The sequence below is a fragment of the Thunnus maccoyii genome, chromosome 17 (genome assembly GCF_910596095.1).
Source record: "Thunnus maccoyii chromosome 17, fThuMac1.1, whole genome shotgun sequence".
Taxonomy (NCBI): Eukaryota; Metazoa; Chordata; class Actinopteri; order Scombriformes; family Scombridae; genus Thunnus; species Thunnus maccoyii.
In genome coordinates, this window is record NC_056549.1 from 20,127,939 (window position 1) to 20,142,252 (window position 14,314).

General features: G+C 37.7%; 1 protein-coding gene and 1 long non-coding RNA gene across 2 annotated transcripts; one reads left to right on the forward strand and one right to left on the reverse strand.

Annotated features, from left to right (window-relative positions):
* The first annotated feature begins 1,880 nt into the window (after positions 1-1,880).
* Positions 1,881-12,756, forward strand: rhag (Rh associated glycoprotein). Its single transcript, XM_042390870.1, has 10 exons — positions 1,881-2,458; positions 8,147-8,330; positions 8,509-8,659; positions 9,032-9,179; positions 9,354-9,520; positions 9,620-9,757; positions 10,329-10,450; positions 10,563-10,636; positions 10,798-10,871; positions 11,166-12,756. Exons 1-10 carry the CDS (start codon positions 2,281-2,283, stop codon positions 11,238-11,240), a joined length of 1,311 nt encoding a protein of 436 aa, XP_042246804.1. The 5' UTR covers positions 1,881-2,280; the 3' UTR covers positions 11,241-12,756.
* LOC121882543 lies at positions 10,130-14,287 on the reverse strand. Its single transcript, XR_006092109.1, has 3 exons — positions 14,166-14,287; positions 10,533-10,627; positions 10,130-10,431 (listed from the first exon to the last, which is right to left on the reverse strand). It is a non-coding gene; the product is annotated as an uncharacterized LOC121882543 (long non-coding RNA).
* Positions 14,288-14,314: the final 27 nt, after the last annotated feature.

The window sequence follows — 14,314 nt, forward strand, 5'->3', positions numbered from 1 at the left end:
GATTGTCACCATACTGATTGTGGGAGCCAAGCACTGGCTCACAACCTGCAGGCCGTCAGCATGGATAGTTTCCAGTGGAAAAGGGGGCAGAGTCATGTACATTATGTAATTGTGACTCAAGACAAACACTCAACGGTAAAAGACTTAAACTCTGAAGTAACTTGATCACAGTTACACAAACTGTCCGTAAGGACTGTACAGTATGTGGAATGACAATGTCCAGCAACCAACTCTGTCTCCTTGAAATTACGTTTAAATACTACGCTAGAAACTGGACTTCGTTGAGATTAGTGAAACATACTGTGCTTCGAGTCACTGCTCACTTTTTTCTGAATTAAACCAAGACCGTGATCTTTCCCTAACTTTAACCATAACCATAAAAAAATGTTTGTTATAGCTACCACAAGATCAGAAAAAATATATATATTGTCACTAAACGTTTTACTCATAAGAGCAATATCAACATTTTTGCAACTTCTCATCATGTTGAGAGAAAATGTATTTTAGCTAGCATTATATTTCCTGCACAATATATTACCTGTTGCAATTTAGTAGTATATACAATTTCCAGGACATAGGGTTGAAGCAACATGACCCCCATAGAGGAAGCATCTTCTTTGTCTGAGTTCACTGGCAAAAAGCTGAAATTATTGAAATTCTGTACTAAACTAACTTTGAGGTACTTGCACTTGAGTATTTCCACTAAACTTTACCACATTTCATAGGGAAATAATGTGAATCGGTACATTATGATTTACCATGTGATCATCTCAGTTGTTGTCACCTGTAGTGTTTTGAAAACCCATTTTGGCTGCGTATCATGTACTGTAGGACACTTAAAGCAAGACTGTGTAACTTTTGAAAGACAAAATAACACAATCTTCCTCTTAAAAATTAAAAGTTGAACTCATAAGCACGTATAAAACACATCTTACTCATTGTAATACACTCAGGGGTTTTGCAACCTGGCTTGCTTGAGTATGACCAGCAGTGAATGGTAGCTGATGTCAGCAAACTTTATATTTTGCAGTGTAATTGGCATTACTGAGTCAGTTCTCTGACTCCATGACTGCTCTCCACTTGTGTTACTGTTACACTACATTTCACATGTCACAGATGACCATGTCCATGGTTTTATAACAAAAGTAGAACAAGTAAACACAGCAGCTCACTAGAAAACATGTTTGTTGTTTCCTGCTTCTAGTCTGTTTCCACTCGCTCTAATGAAAATGTCTTTAAACTAACAGACTCAAGAGAATCTTTGGAAATTATGCAATTATACTGTTGCTGCTGTTCAGCAAAGCTACATTGTCACACTTTAAATCAATCAGTCTAACTAGCTACTTCACAGATTAAGATCATAACATATGATAAGCTAATCAAATATGAGACATTATATAGATTTAAGTACATTAAGCTGACAACTATCATTACCTCGACCAGCTACAACATTAAAATGCTGCTTGCAAATTAATGCATCAGTTATAAACCAATAATGAAATATAACACTGATAGGTGGCATTCAGCATAAAAGTACTTAACTTTACTATTGCATATCTTGCTGATAACACTTCTGTTCTTTTACTTTCTGCATGTATAAAGCACTGAATGCAGGACTTACACTTGTAAGTGAGTGTTTTTACAGCGTTTTGTTTCTACTTTTACTTTAGTAATGTATCGAAACTGCAGGTGCACCAGTTAAAAAAACTGAACATTTAATATCTGCACAGAGAAAGAGGAACAGTGGTCACTAGAGCGAACAAAACTGTAATTTTATGACTGTTATTCTCTCTGTTTCTTAGGCAAAATACAGATGTAAACAAAAAATATCCCCATTAATTTTTAATGCTTTGATCAATATTCTTCTATATTTTAAGACATTAAATAAATGCATCACTGTGAACATCTAGAAGAAGTCAAGAAGTCAACAAACATAACTTTGACAGTGAAACATGGGTGGGAATGAGCAGTCATTAACTCCTTCTCTCATGTCCGCTCACTGACTGGGTGTCATTACGTTTTGTTTTGCTTTGTTTCCTCAGACGTCCAGAGAGGAAACCCATCCCCGTGAGCAAAGCTCACAATGGGGGTGTTCACCATCCAGGCCCCAGTCTTCTGCTCTGTTATTGGTCACCACGAAACCTGCATCAGTTTAAAACCAGACGCCACTTTCTTCCCTCCCTTCACACAGCACAACCCTTAAAAAAAGACAGACAAGGAGGGACTGACAGAGTGAGTGAGTGTGTGTGACTGTGAGAGATAACCAGAGTTGGTCTCAGGATGCCTGCGTATGCCACCAACATGAGGTTGAAGTTCCCCATCTTGGCCTTGGTTTTGGAGATTATCACAATCATCCTGTTTGCAGTGTTTGTGGTCTACGACGATGGAGAAGGTCACGGTCACGACTCACACTCCAATGAGACTCACCATGAGCCGGAGCCCATGCAGCTTTACCCCAGTAAGTCTACCTGGGGGCGGTCGCTGAGGGATGCTCTACTGCTGGATGTCTGAATGTTGGGTCACTAGACTATTTTTGAAGAGGTTGAAAGCATGCAAAATTTTAAATTTTCCAAAGTTAATATTCTTAGTAACTGGTAAAAATTCAGCCTAAAACGTTTTAATAATTCAGCCAAGCTTTGTGACACCTCAACAGAGATCCTGCAAAGTTAGATCATCAAGCAACACTTACTGACTCAAATTGTGTGATCTAAAAATGTTAGGAAAATGCTAAAATGCATCTTATTTCTATTTTTTTTTTAAGATTTAAAGACATTTTACACATATTCCAAGTTGCTTTACTTCTCTAGTCTTAAACTTTGGAAGAGAAACCTTCTTCACAAGTGTTGTTTTTGAACTGAAAAAGGCCTTCACCTTCATTGGGTGTAATTTTCCAATTACTTGCAAACAGAAATAGAAGAATTTGAAGGCTATTTATTCACAAACAGGTCTGCTGAATGCAATAAGAGGAGTCATGGGGTCGCATTCACATCCGTCACAAGTCTTGTCTCCTGCAGGGAAAAGTGTCAGGTCTCATACAGCGGAGGTCACGTGTGATTTACATTACTGTCACACATAGATAATATTGGTCAAAGACAGATGGTCAACGGGGCAGAAAAGTACTTTAACAAGCATTTTATGGAGTGTTTAAAAGCATAATTTTCAAGATGAAGAACTACATATATCTTGCTTAAATGTTTTTGTTCAAACTGAGTGAGCATAGAGCAGTTTCAGGAGATTCTTTGCATCCTCAGCTCTGTGGTTATCTGCATTAAGATAGCTGCAACATTTAACTGTTTTCTAACTGTATGAGTGTCTGCTCATGATTGGGTGGGGCAGGTGTGACACAGAGAGATTAGCTCAATGTCCAGCAGTAAGACCCAGCATATCTTCCACTTCAGATGGGACACCTTGAAATTATTTTTCAGAATTCTCAGAGTCATTATTTGCTCTCTTTTTTATTTTTTATTATACTGGTGCAAGAGCTAGAATGTAATGATCCTCTTTTCTATGTCTTTAAACATATTTAAAGACATTAAAAAAAAACTCTGCTCTACATTACTGTAGTAGTGTAGTGTGGTAGTATAGCTTCCACAAAACACTTGTATAAGAGTGAGCACAGAGAAACTTTCCACCTTCAGCAGATGAATGTGAAAACAGACTTCTAGTGTCAAACTCTGCACATACATCAAAATAAAGTAACAATAAGCAAAAAACATTTTTGAGTGTGGAGGCTTTAAAAAAAGGGATTTACCTATACCATGTGCTAACACAAAATTGTCATTATGAGATATTAAGGGACATATCTCCATGCATCAGTAAAAAAAAACACACTTGCTTTTGGCACAGCAGGCTCAGTACAGAGCAAAACTATTTTAATTATGCTGAATGTGCTACAGCCATGACCATTTAAAATGCGATTGGCTAACGTGGGTTGCATGCAGAGACATCCTATCCAAAGCATACCAGGCATCTGTAATTATAGGTTCAAAGCGAGACAAATAAGCAGGGAAATGTGGATTGGAGTGAGTACAAAACTATCACGACTTTATCTTCACGGGGCAAATCAGTTAATTTAAAAAAGAAAATGTAAATAGCAGAAACACATTCTGGTTGTCTGGCATGACAAAACACTGCAGAAGTTTCTAATTAAGACTGTTGGGAAGTAATTTTATCTTAATTAGGAGATGATTTGCAGAATGAAAACAGCAAGGCGAGGAAATTTGTTGCTCTAGCAATACGAAAAAGTAATTTATCTTTTTGCACCAGTTGTATTGCTCCTCTACAGACTGCACTACAGTAGGTCCCGTGGGGATTCTCTCTAGTCTTGGCTCACCCAGTTCTTCACAAGAGTGTTACAGAGCATTACCTAACATCTGGGGATGGTGCCAGTCACTGTGGCTGCTTTCCAACTTTACCTCCTCGTCTTCAATGTGCTGTTCACTGGGAGCCCCCTACTACAAGGAAAACAAGTCTTAGTCACCCAGCTGAGAGAAGACTGGTGTGTTATTCATACGCCTGTTTCGTGAGACCAGGCTGGAGAATGGGAGGGGGGGGGCAAAAGTTCAAGCTGAAGGGGCAAACAGGTTTTCTTCAGAGCAGGTCCGTGGATGTAAGCCAAATCAGATATTTTCACCTCGACTCACTGCTGCTCAATGTTCAAAATACTGATCGGATGTTATGCAGCATTAAACAACGACACAACAGGAATTTTCATGATAACCCCCACAACTAATTTTGCAATTACTCCTTGTTGAGTCATTAAAAGTCACAACATTTGGAGCCACATCCCCCTCTGTGAGCGTGAAATGAGAGAGGAATGTCTTTTCAAAAGAGAGACAACCACTGACTTGTTTGAAAAGTGAAAGATTCAAATCAGTGTGATACTTTTTAACTCAAGCAGTGTAAAACGTAGACTAGGTTGACAAGGTGAGATATGACTTTAATTTAGTTTTGGAGATGATGAACCTCAGGTTATTATTCTTTTTTGTCAAAGCAAATTAGAGTATTTAAATGAATTTTAAATAAATGAGAAGATTCATCTGATTATATTGACAACAAAGTCATCCTCATTAAAAACAGCATTCAACTGTTATAGTGATTTTAAGCACATATAGAGAGCAGATAAAACATGTAAAAACAAAACATTATGCTTAAATCAGCATTTTTAAATTCTGTCTCACTAAAGTAGATGTAGGTATTTTTATGTTACATGGATTACCAAAAGACATGTTGAAAATGTCCTGACATACTCTGTAAATGTTGTTTATGAAAATAGATGTAGATGAATTTAATGTTCCACATAAGTCCATCATTTAAAAGCTGCTGCATTTTAAACAAGTGCTCGATTTAGTTATATATAATGTAAATGTACCTTGAAGTAGACAAACAGAAATATTTCCATGTTTGATAGTGGTTGAGAGAAATGTAGCACTTGTACCTGATCTCCTTATATCCACATATGTCATATTAAAATGTCTTTATGGACGAGTGGAGTTAAGACATGGAGAAACTCATGCCTGTCTCACTTAGGGCCACAAATAAAGAAACAAACAAAAAACATATTTACTCATAATACAATCATGTGTAATTGATAAAGATGTAATTTAAATGGGACGTTGAATAGAATTTAAAGGAATAGTAGATGAGAGTTAGATGAGAAGAGTCATACCATAGTAAATATGAAGCTATAGCCAGCAGCTAGTTAGCTTAGCTTAGCATAAAGACTGCACACAAGGGAAAACAGATAGCCTGGCTCTGTCCAAAGGAAACAAAATCAGCCTATCATCACCTCTAAAGCTGCGGAGAACTTCCAGACCAGACTAGTCTTTATGCTAAGCTAAGCTAACAAGATGCTGGCTATAGCTCCATATTTACTGTGCAGGAGAGTGGTATCGATCTTTACATCAAACTCTCTGCAAGAAAGAAAAGTATTAACTGCATATTTCCAAAATTTTAAACTATTCCTTTCAGACTGCAGCACAACAGTAAATGTATTTTCAGTGACTAAAGTAGGGGAGACCAGGGGCAATTGTAACAATTTTTGGTTTTGATGTCATTACTCAAAAACCTCTTGAACTATTTCAATACAATTTTTATGTAGGTAACCTGTATCTGTGCTCTACTTGTTAACGTTCATCAAATGTTTTTACAGGCAATGTTAGAGTCACAATATTGACTGAAACACTAGAAGTCGAATGTTACATCTGCCCCCCACATGCAGGGGCGACTGTATCAGCATATGGGGCCCACAAGTAATACCTTTATATAAATACCAAGGACCAATAAACTCCCAAGAATATAAATAAAGTTAAAACAATTTAATATCCATTGAACAATTAATTTCAGTTGAATTAAAACAGTGTAATTAATCATATAATTATACAAGTATTAAAATAATTTCTAATGAATAAGCAACAGAAACAGCAAGACACAAAAAACAGGGTTTCTCCTCATCAGCATTTAGATATACAGTGGAAACCACCTATAGTGATCATGGTTGAGCAACAGCTTATATGGATCAAAAAGCTTGAGACAGAATCATTCCTATACAAACGCTGTTTAAATAATTCACTTATAGTAATCAATAGTCCACTTACAGTGTTCATTTTGGGTCTTTTCAAACATGAAAACATGGGGAAAAAAATAAAATTACAGTAAATTTTATTAATTTTTTTATACCTTACTCCCATGATACACGTATGATACGTAATTAGCGGCTGTGGCACCATTAACAGGCAACACACCTCCACAGGTTTGTGTGGAGGGGTGTGGGCGTGTTTATTTGTAACTGCCGTGAAACAATCAGAAAACAACGTTTTGTTCTTCTCATTCATCGGCTTTCTCGCTACCACTGCTCGCTCTCCTCATCCACTCTCTAGCTCGCTCGACCACTGCTTCTCTCTCTCTCTCTTTCTCTTGTCTTTTTTAAAATGAGTCGGGAAGCCGTCGGCAGCAAAACTGCAGCAAGATGCAGCAGCGAAACAAGCATTTGAAACAGCTGTACTGTATTTTGAAACAATCAATAAAATTCAGTAAATAGCGAAGCTGCCTGTTTCATTACTTTTTATTCATGTATTAAACATACAAATGTCAATTAGATGGTAGTCTGCATGAGAAATAAAGAAAAAGAATAAAAACTCGGTTATAACCCGGACAGATGTGATCACAATAAGCGGTTTACACTGTAGTTAAAACAATTTTAACCTAATAATTTTATAATGTTAAGACAGGTTAAGGAAAATACTGTAGATGAAACAAATTACTTTCATATCTCAAAATGAGTCTTGGCAGAAAAAAATTGACAAGCATGACGCATCAGATTGTCCTTTGGCAGGCAGAGAGGGATCATCACAGAGCATACATAATGACTTTCATGGCTCTGTCTCATTTCTGATTGGTACAATTTGAGATATTACAATTGCCCCTCGTCACGATTGCCCCCCGTCTCTCCTACAAGTGTCCGTCCTGTCTAGACAATCCTGGCTACCTTCAGCCTCACGAAGGAAATGAAGCCCATTGTTTCACAGCCTGTGCATATCTCCACCTATTTTACACATAAGGGGCTTATCATATCAAGCTTTAAGGCTTTCGGGAAACATAAGTCAAGAATCTGAAAATGAACGTTCCTTAACCCTGATTTATACAGTTATCTCCACTTAACAAAAACACCAACTATGGATAATGAAACATCCTGCTGTTTGCTAAATGCCTCCTCCCTCTGAGACTTCATATGTTTAAACTTATTAAGATCATATGCACTTAATAGAAGCAGCGCAAGGCCATAAACACATAAACAGGAACATCATGAGCATTTTTCCAGAAGCCCATTCTGAGTGTGATTGAATTGCTTTTCCAGCCTACAGGTCACGGCTGACAATACAGCCCCTGTGGGAGGAAATGACCCCTGTGAATACCAGTAACTGGCCAATAAATATTTTAAACTTCAAAGTCAAAAGAATACCACCATGGACAGCAAAGTCGTAGCAAATAGCGTATTTCTAATTGAAGGCAGCGCATCATAAAAGTGTTTCATCTGATTCAATTTCATCCCCACATTTAGCTGAGGCTAAAGTGGGACTCTGGCAACAAAGCAGGGCCCTGTCATCAAATCAGCGGCACAACTGACCTCCTTTTCCCATGTTTCCAGTGTTCCAGGATGTCCACGTCATGATCTTCATTGGCTTCGGGTTCCTGATGACCTTCCTGAAGAGATACGGGTTCAGCAGCGTGGGCGTCAACCTACTCCTGGCCGCCTTCGGCCTGCAGTGGGGCCTCCTCATGCAGGGCATCTGGCACATGGTGGACGGCAAGATCAAAGTCAGCATCTTCAAGTACGGCTGTTGTCTCTGCACTCTGTTGTTTTCATAAGCCCCTGACTAACATTCATGCAGTTAAATATACATCACCACTTAGTTGCTGTTAAGTAAACCAATGACCTGTTAGATGTTGAGAAGCTCTATTTTATCATTTCTGTTGTCCTAATGACTTGTTTTCTTCTCTCTCCCGAAGAATAATCAATGCAGACTTCAGCACAGCTACAGTCCTGATCTCCTTTGGAGCCGTTCTGGGTAAAACCAGCCCTGTGCAGCTCCTCATCATGACCATACTGGAGATCACCATCTTCTCTGTCAATGAGCATCTAGTGGCAAATGTACTCCAAGTGAGTACAGTTGGACACATGCATGTGTTGATGTACTACATGAGCAAAATGCAGCATTCATTTCTGCATTATGACCGGGAACGTTCACTCTGTAGACTCAATTTTAAAGATCCCCTCCACACATGTTTTAAGAGATATAAAAATGCTTTATTTTGAATAATAATTTGTGTCTGAGATGTTTAAAATAGATTTGTTTTCGATAGATTTTTTTTTTTTGCTGCAGTTGTAGTTGTGATGTCATACTCTGCACAAACATCTTTCTGCACAGTGGAGCTCAAACATTGACAATAAGCAAAACACATTTTCGAGTGGAGGGAGACATTAGTAAATATGGATTGGTATGACTGGATTGTGTCGCCTTTTCTTTCACAGGCAAATGATGTTGGAGCATCTATGATCATCCATGCCTATGGAGCCTACTTTGGGCTGGCTGTGGCTCGAGTACTTTACAGACCAGGTTTGAGGAATGGACACGAGAACGACGGATCTGTTTATCACTCTGATCTGTTTGCTATGATTGGTAAGAGCCAGTTACACTTTCAACTGACCTCACTGGTTCATCCCAGGCCTCTTGCACATGTATGTCATCTAGTGGACACAAATAACCATGCAAATATAAATCCATAAATGCCAAACTGCAGTGTTATTTGATATGAATGAGATTTTTTAAATTTATCGTCACTCTTTTCTACAGGAACCGTCTTTCTGTGGATGTTCTGGCCCAGTTTTAACTCCGCCATCGCTGATGAGGGCTTTACTCAGCTCACAGCAGTGGTCAACACCTACCTCTCCCTGGCCGCCTGTGTGCTCTCTGCCTACGCCATCTCCAGCCTTGTGGAGCACAAAGGAAAACTGGACATGGTCAGAAAACTGTGCTTTAGCATCCACAGCAGCACTGTTTCAGAAATTGTCAGAATCAGAAATGTGATTTACTTGTTTTTATGTCTTGATATATTACAGGTGCACATCCAGAATGCCACCCTGGCTGGTGGTGTTGCCGTGGGAACATGCGCTGACATGAACATCGGGCCATTTGGCGCTATGCTGATTGGATTTGTGGCTGGCATCGTTTCTACCCTGGGCTTCAAGTTCCTAACTGTGAGTTTATAGTCAAGCAAATGTGCAAAAGTAAAAAGACACCAATATTGATAGTTTTAAGTTATAATTTCATTAAAAGTTATTAAATTTTAATTTAAGGTGTAAACTTGATGATTGGAAATTTTTAAGTATTAAAATGGGAAAATAAAACAGATTTTAGCTCCTCCAATGTGAATTTAGTTGCTCTTCTGTGACAGTAAACTGAACATCTTTGGGTTTTGAAATGTTGGTAGGATAAGACAGGACATTTGAAAATGTCACCATGAGGTCTGAGAAACTGTGATTGGCATTTTCCACAATTTGCTGACATTTTGTAGATTAATCAAGAAAATAATCTGTACATATGATAATGAAACCCTTACTTGCAGAAAATTTGATACTCAACTCAAACATGTTTATTAGCCAAAATTTTTCATTTGTATAGATGGAATCCAGTATATTTTGGTGATATGAAGACTGAACTTCATGCCATCTTAATTTTTAAATCAAAATGCATATTTTTCCCTTTCATATCCTTTTTAGAAAGTCAATCCTTTGGTTGTAACAAGATGCCTTTTTTCCTTTTCTGTAGCCTATCCTGGCATCCAACCTGGGCATCCAGGATACCTGTGGTGTCCACAATCTGCACGGCATGCCCGGCATCCTGGGCGGGTTGGCTGGTATTGTTGCCGTGGCTTTGGGCAAGAAAGAGGGGTAAGGGTCACTCACCACAATATTGTATTTTAGCTTTGAAAAAATGCAATACTTCAGCTAAATGTCAATTTGCAGCTCTTACATTCATGTCTCCCTTCCTCCTCCTCTATAGAGGTGATCCTGCCATGCAAGCTGCTGCCTTGGCTTCATCTCTCGGGTTCGCTTTGGTTGGAGGTGCTGTTACAGGTGGGTGGAGATGAAAAATGAGACCATATGTGACACGGTATAACAGATATATTTCTGAGCACAGGGTTTCTTATGATTTAGCAAAAAGGGCAACATCCTGAGCTGAGCATGCATGCTGGGTGACTGAACAATTCCTCTTCTTCTTCTTCTTCTTCTTCAAGGTTTAATAATGAAGTTGCCGTTCTGGGGACAGCCTCCAGACCAGAACTGCTTCGATGACTCTATTTACTGGGAGGTAAGAGATCCCAATCCTCATAAATATTACCTCCGGTCTCAGACTGCTGACCATTGCAAGTGATAGATGCGGTAGCCCAATATTTTTTTTAAGTTATTAAATCAGTGATTTAGGGATCATATCAGATAAATGTGGTTCATTCATAGAAAACCTTTTTTTCCAATGATGATTTGAAGACTATTTGAAATATCTGGTATTGCATATCAGCCAATAACCGTTTGCTGTCTTCATTATGTAAACTCATGTCTCTTTCATTATTGTACAGACAAATGATTTAGGATAATTGTTTTCTAGGTTCCCGCTGAGGAGGAGGAGAACGAGGAGAGCATGGCTCACGGCGATCACGCAAAGAACAAAGCAGAGGTTTAAAGATTTGAGCTAGAAATGAAGTTTTGAGCAAAAAATCATTCATCAGTTAAACATCAACAACAACTTGGAGTATTTTTCATCATAGTATAGTTTACATTTTTAATCTGGGACACAATAGAGACTCCAACATATATATATATATATATATATACCTGTATAGATACATATAGGTAATCTGATTCTTATAATTGATAACTTAAGGATTTGGTTAATTCCATTTACTCTGAGAAAAAAAAACATATTTTAGGAATTTGAAAGGAGAACAGAAACCATCAGGGATTTTTTTTAACACTGAAAATTGTGATCAGCAGTTCACAACAGTCATGAGCCACTGTACAACTCGTAGTGGGTCACACCATAGCTTCACTGTTGAAACACTTCTATAAGCTTTTTCTTTATTTCATTTTATAGTATAAAAAAAGCATGTTTTAAGATATTAGTATAGTGTGTATTTTCCTTCATACATTCTTTTATATTTCCATACACTTGGCATACGTATCTGTGCTGAGGCTTTAGGTCAAAGACAGGAATCAAACCAGGCTTTGATCTGCTGCTTCGTGTTACCTCACTGGAGCCCAGACCTTCTGCAAGGAGCCAGAGTCAGACTGTGTGAAGTCAGCTCGGCTCTGACGTGGGCTGGGATAGTAGCATAATGTTCTTGTAACTAATGAACTTTTGTGTGGCTTATCTTTCACCACTTCCGAGCATTTTCTATCCATCTGAGGGCAGCTGTACAATTTCTTCAATGCAATGATGAGCTGTGCATTTAGCATTAAAGCGGCTGTCACCTTGCAAGCTGTGGTTAATGTTTTTTTTTCCTGTTTTCTATTTACATCCAATGTACTCTTTCGTGTACATACAGTTTAGCATTTAGATGGATTGACATGGTCAGTTTGATTAAAGCCCTGCACTGTCAAAGAAAAACTGGTACTGCATGTTTTCAGATATCTTTAGAAGAATGCAACAGGATCTTGCACATTTATTTTACGTGCAAATGAGATAAAAACTTAATTTTTTTAACCTATTTTCACCTTAATATTACCTTTTTATGTATCAGTTGGTCTGTTTTCAATCTCTTTGTTTTTTTTCTGTAGGTGAACTGCAGTTAAAGAGTCTTTTTCACTCTGAGTTTTGAACCGTCACACATGCGACAAGCCCTTCTGTGTCTATCACAGGATTAGACTTCAATTTGTCTGCTTGATATCTTTTGAATCTGCATGATGCTGCAGTGCTGACTGACAGATTTTTATTGTGTTAAACATCAAAGCACAGGACTGCGGGGCTAGATGAAACTGACTACATGTAGACTTAATCAATTATATTTTAGTTTGTCAGATTATGTATGAAGCTCAGACCACTGAAACACATCAAGATTTGTATTTTTATACAGTGGGCATGTGCTCTTATTTGTATAATATACTAATACTGTCATAATAAATATGTTTTTGTACAATACCAATGATTATGTGTTTTTTTGTCATAATACTTCAACATCAATAACAATCTTGATTGTGAGCCCAGATATTTTTGGAAATATTACAGTCTTACGGTGTCTTTAAGTCAGAGCTAAATGATGAATGAATAAATTCTGTGACTTTTAACTATGTCTGATGTGTGACTCTAAGGATGCAACGTCAATCAGTCAGTCTACCACTTATAGTGCACACCATAGCCCGACTGATAAGATAAATGAACAAAATTTCATTATGATTCCTTAAATTCATGTATTAAAGAATAGTGATGAAGGTTAAATACTGAGTGGGACATTTTACAGTTGTAAAGTAAACCTGTCAGTGCTCTCTGGTGGACAAACTATGTAACAGCGTGATTGTTCCTAAAGCAACTCAAACATACCTTTGGCATTTCTATACAGCAATTACTTGGTATCCAACATATACATGTATGTTGATTAGAGCTGCAACAATTAGTCAATTAATCAATTAGCCGATCAACAAAAATTAATCAGAAACTATTTTGATAATTAAATAATTGTTTTTTAAGCAAGAATACAAAACATTTGCTGGTTTCAGCTTCTCAGATGTGAGGATTAATCGTTTTGACTGAATTTTTAGGACAAAATGTGAAAATTTTCTGGTTCCAGCTTCCTGAGTGTGAATATCTCCTTGTTTCTTTAGTCTCCTGTGACAGTTAACTGAATATCTTTGGGTTGTGGACTGTTGGTTGGGACAAAACAAGACATTTTAGGTTGCATCTTGGACTTTGGGAAACAGTGATCAACATTTTCTGACATTTTATAAACCAAACATTGTTGGTTGCAGCCCCACAAATGCTGGCATGCTAACACGCTAAACTAAGATGGTAACCATGGTAAACATCTAGTATTCATACTGGCTATTAAAAGATCCCCATCAAATGTGCTTTCAATGTAAGTGATGGAGGCAAAATCCACAGTGTGTCCACACAGTAATTTTGTGCAAAAATGCATTTAAAAGTTTATCTGAAGCTTATATGAGGCTTCAACAGTCTGAGTTAGTCATATCAAGTGGATATCTGCCACATTTACAGTCTTTTTAGCATCAAATTCCCTCTCTGTGTTTCCCTGTTGAGCTGCGGTGGAAGTATAGTAACAAGAAGAGGGACTAAAAAGACTGTAATGTTGAAAGATATCTACTTGATTTGGCTAATTTGGACGGCTGAAGCTTCATATTAGCTTCAGATAAACTTTTAAATACATTTTTTGCACAGAAGAAGGACTGTGGATTTTGTACCCCATCACTTACATTGTAAGTGCATTATGAGGAGGAGATCTTTTTATGGTCAGCATGAACAATAAGAATCATTATGGAAAAACCTATTTCAATGCTCATTTGGGCACGTGACTTGTTTTAAGACACACTTGAAAAAATTGTGAACCCGTCCTTTAATGTATTAACTGAGCAGTATGTTGTTGTTTAAAAGTCTTACCTGTTCAATACTCTTCACAAGCAGCACTGTTATTCATTCCTTCCAATTATCTAATTATTCATCTAATTGTTATTATACATCTATGCACCGTACACACATGTTATTTTCTCTCTTCACCGATAGAGGCGCTGTTGGTTGTTTCCCTCCCT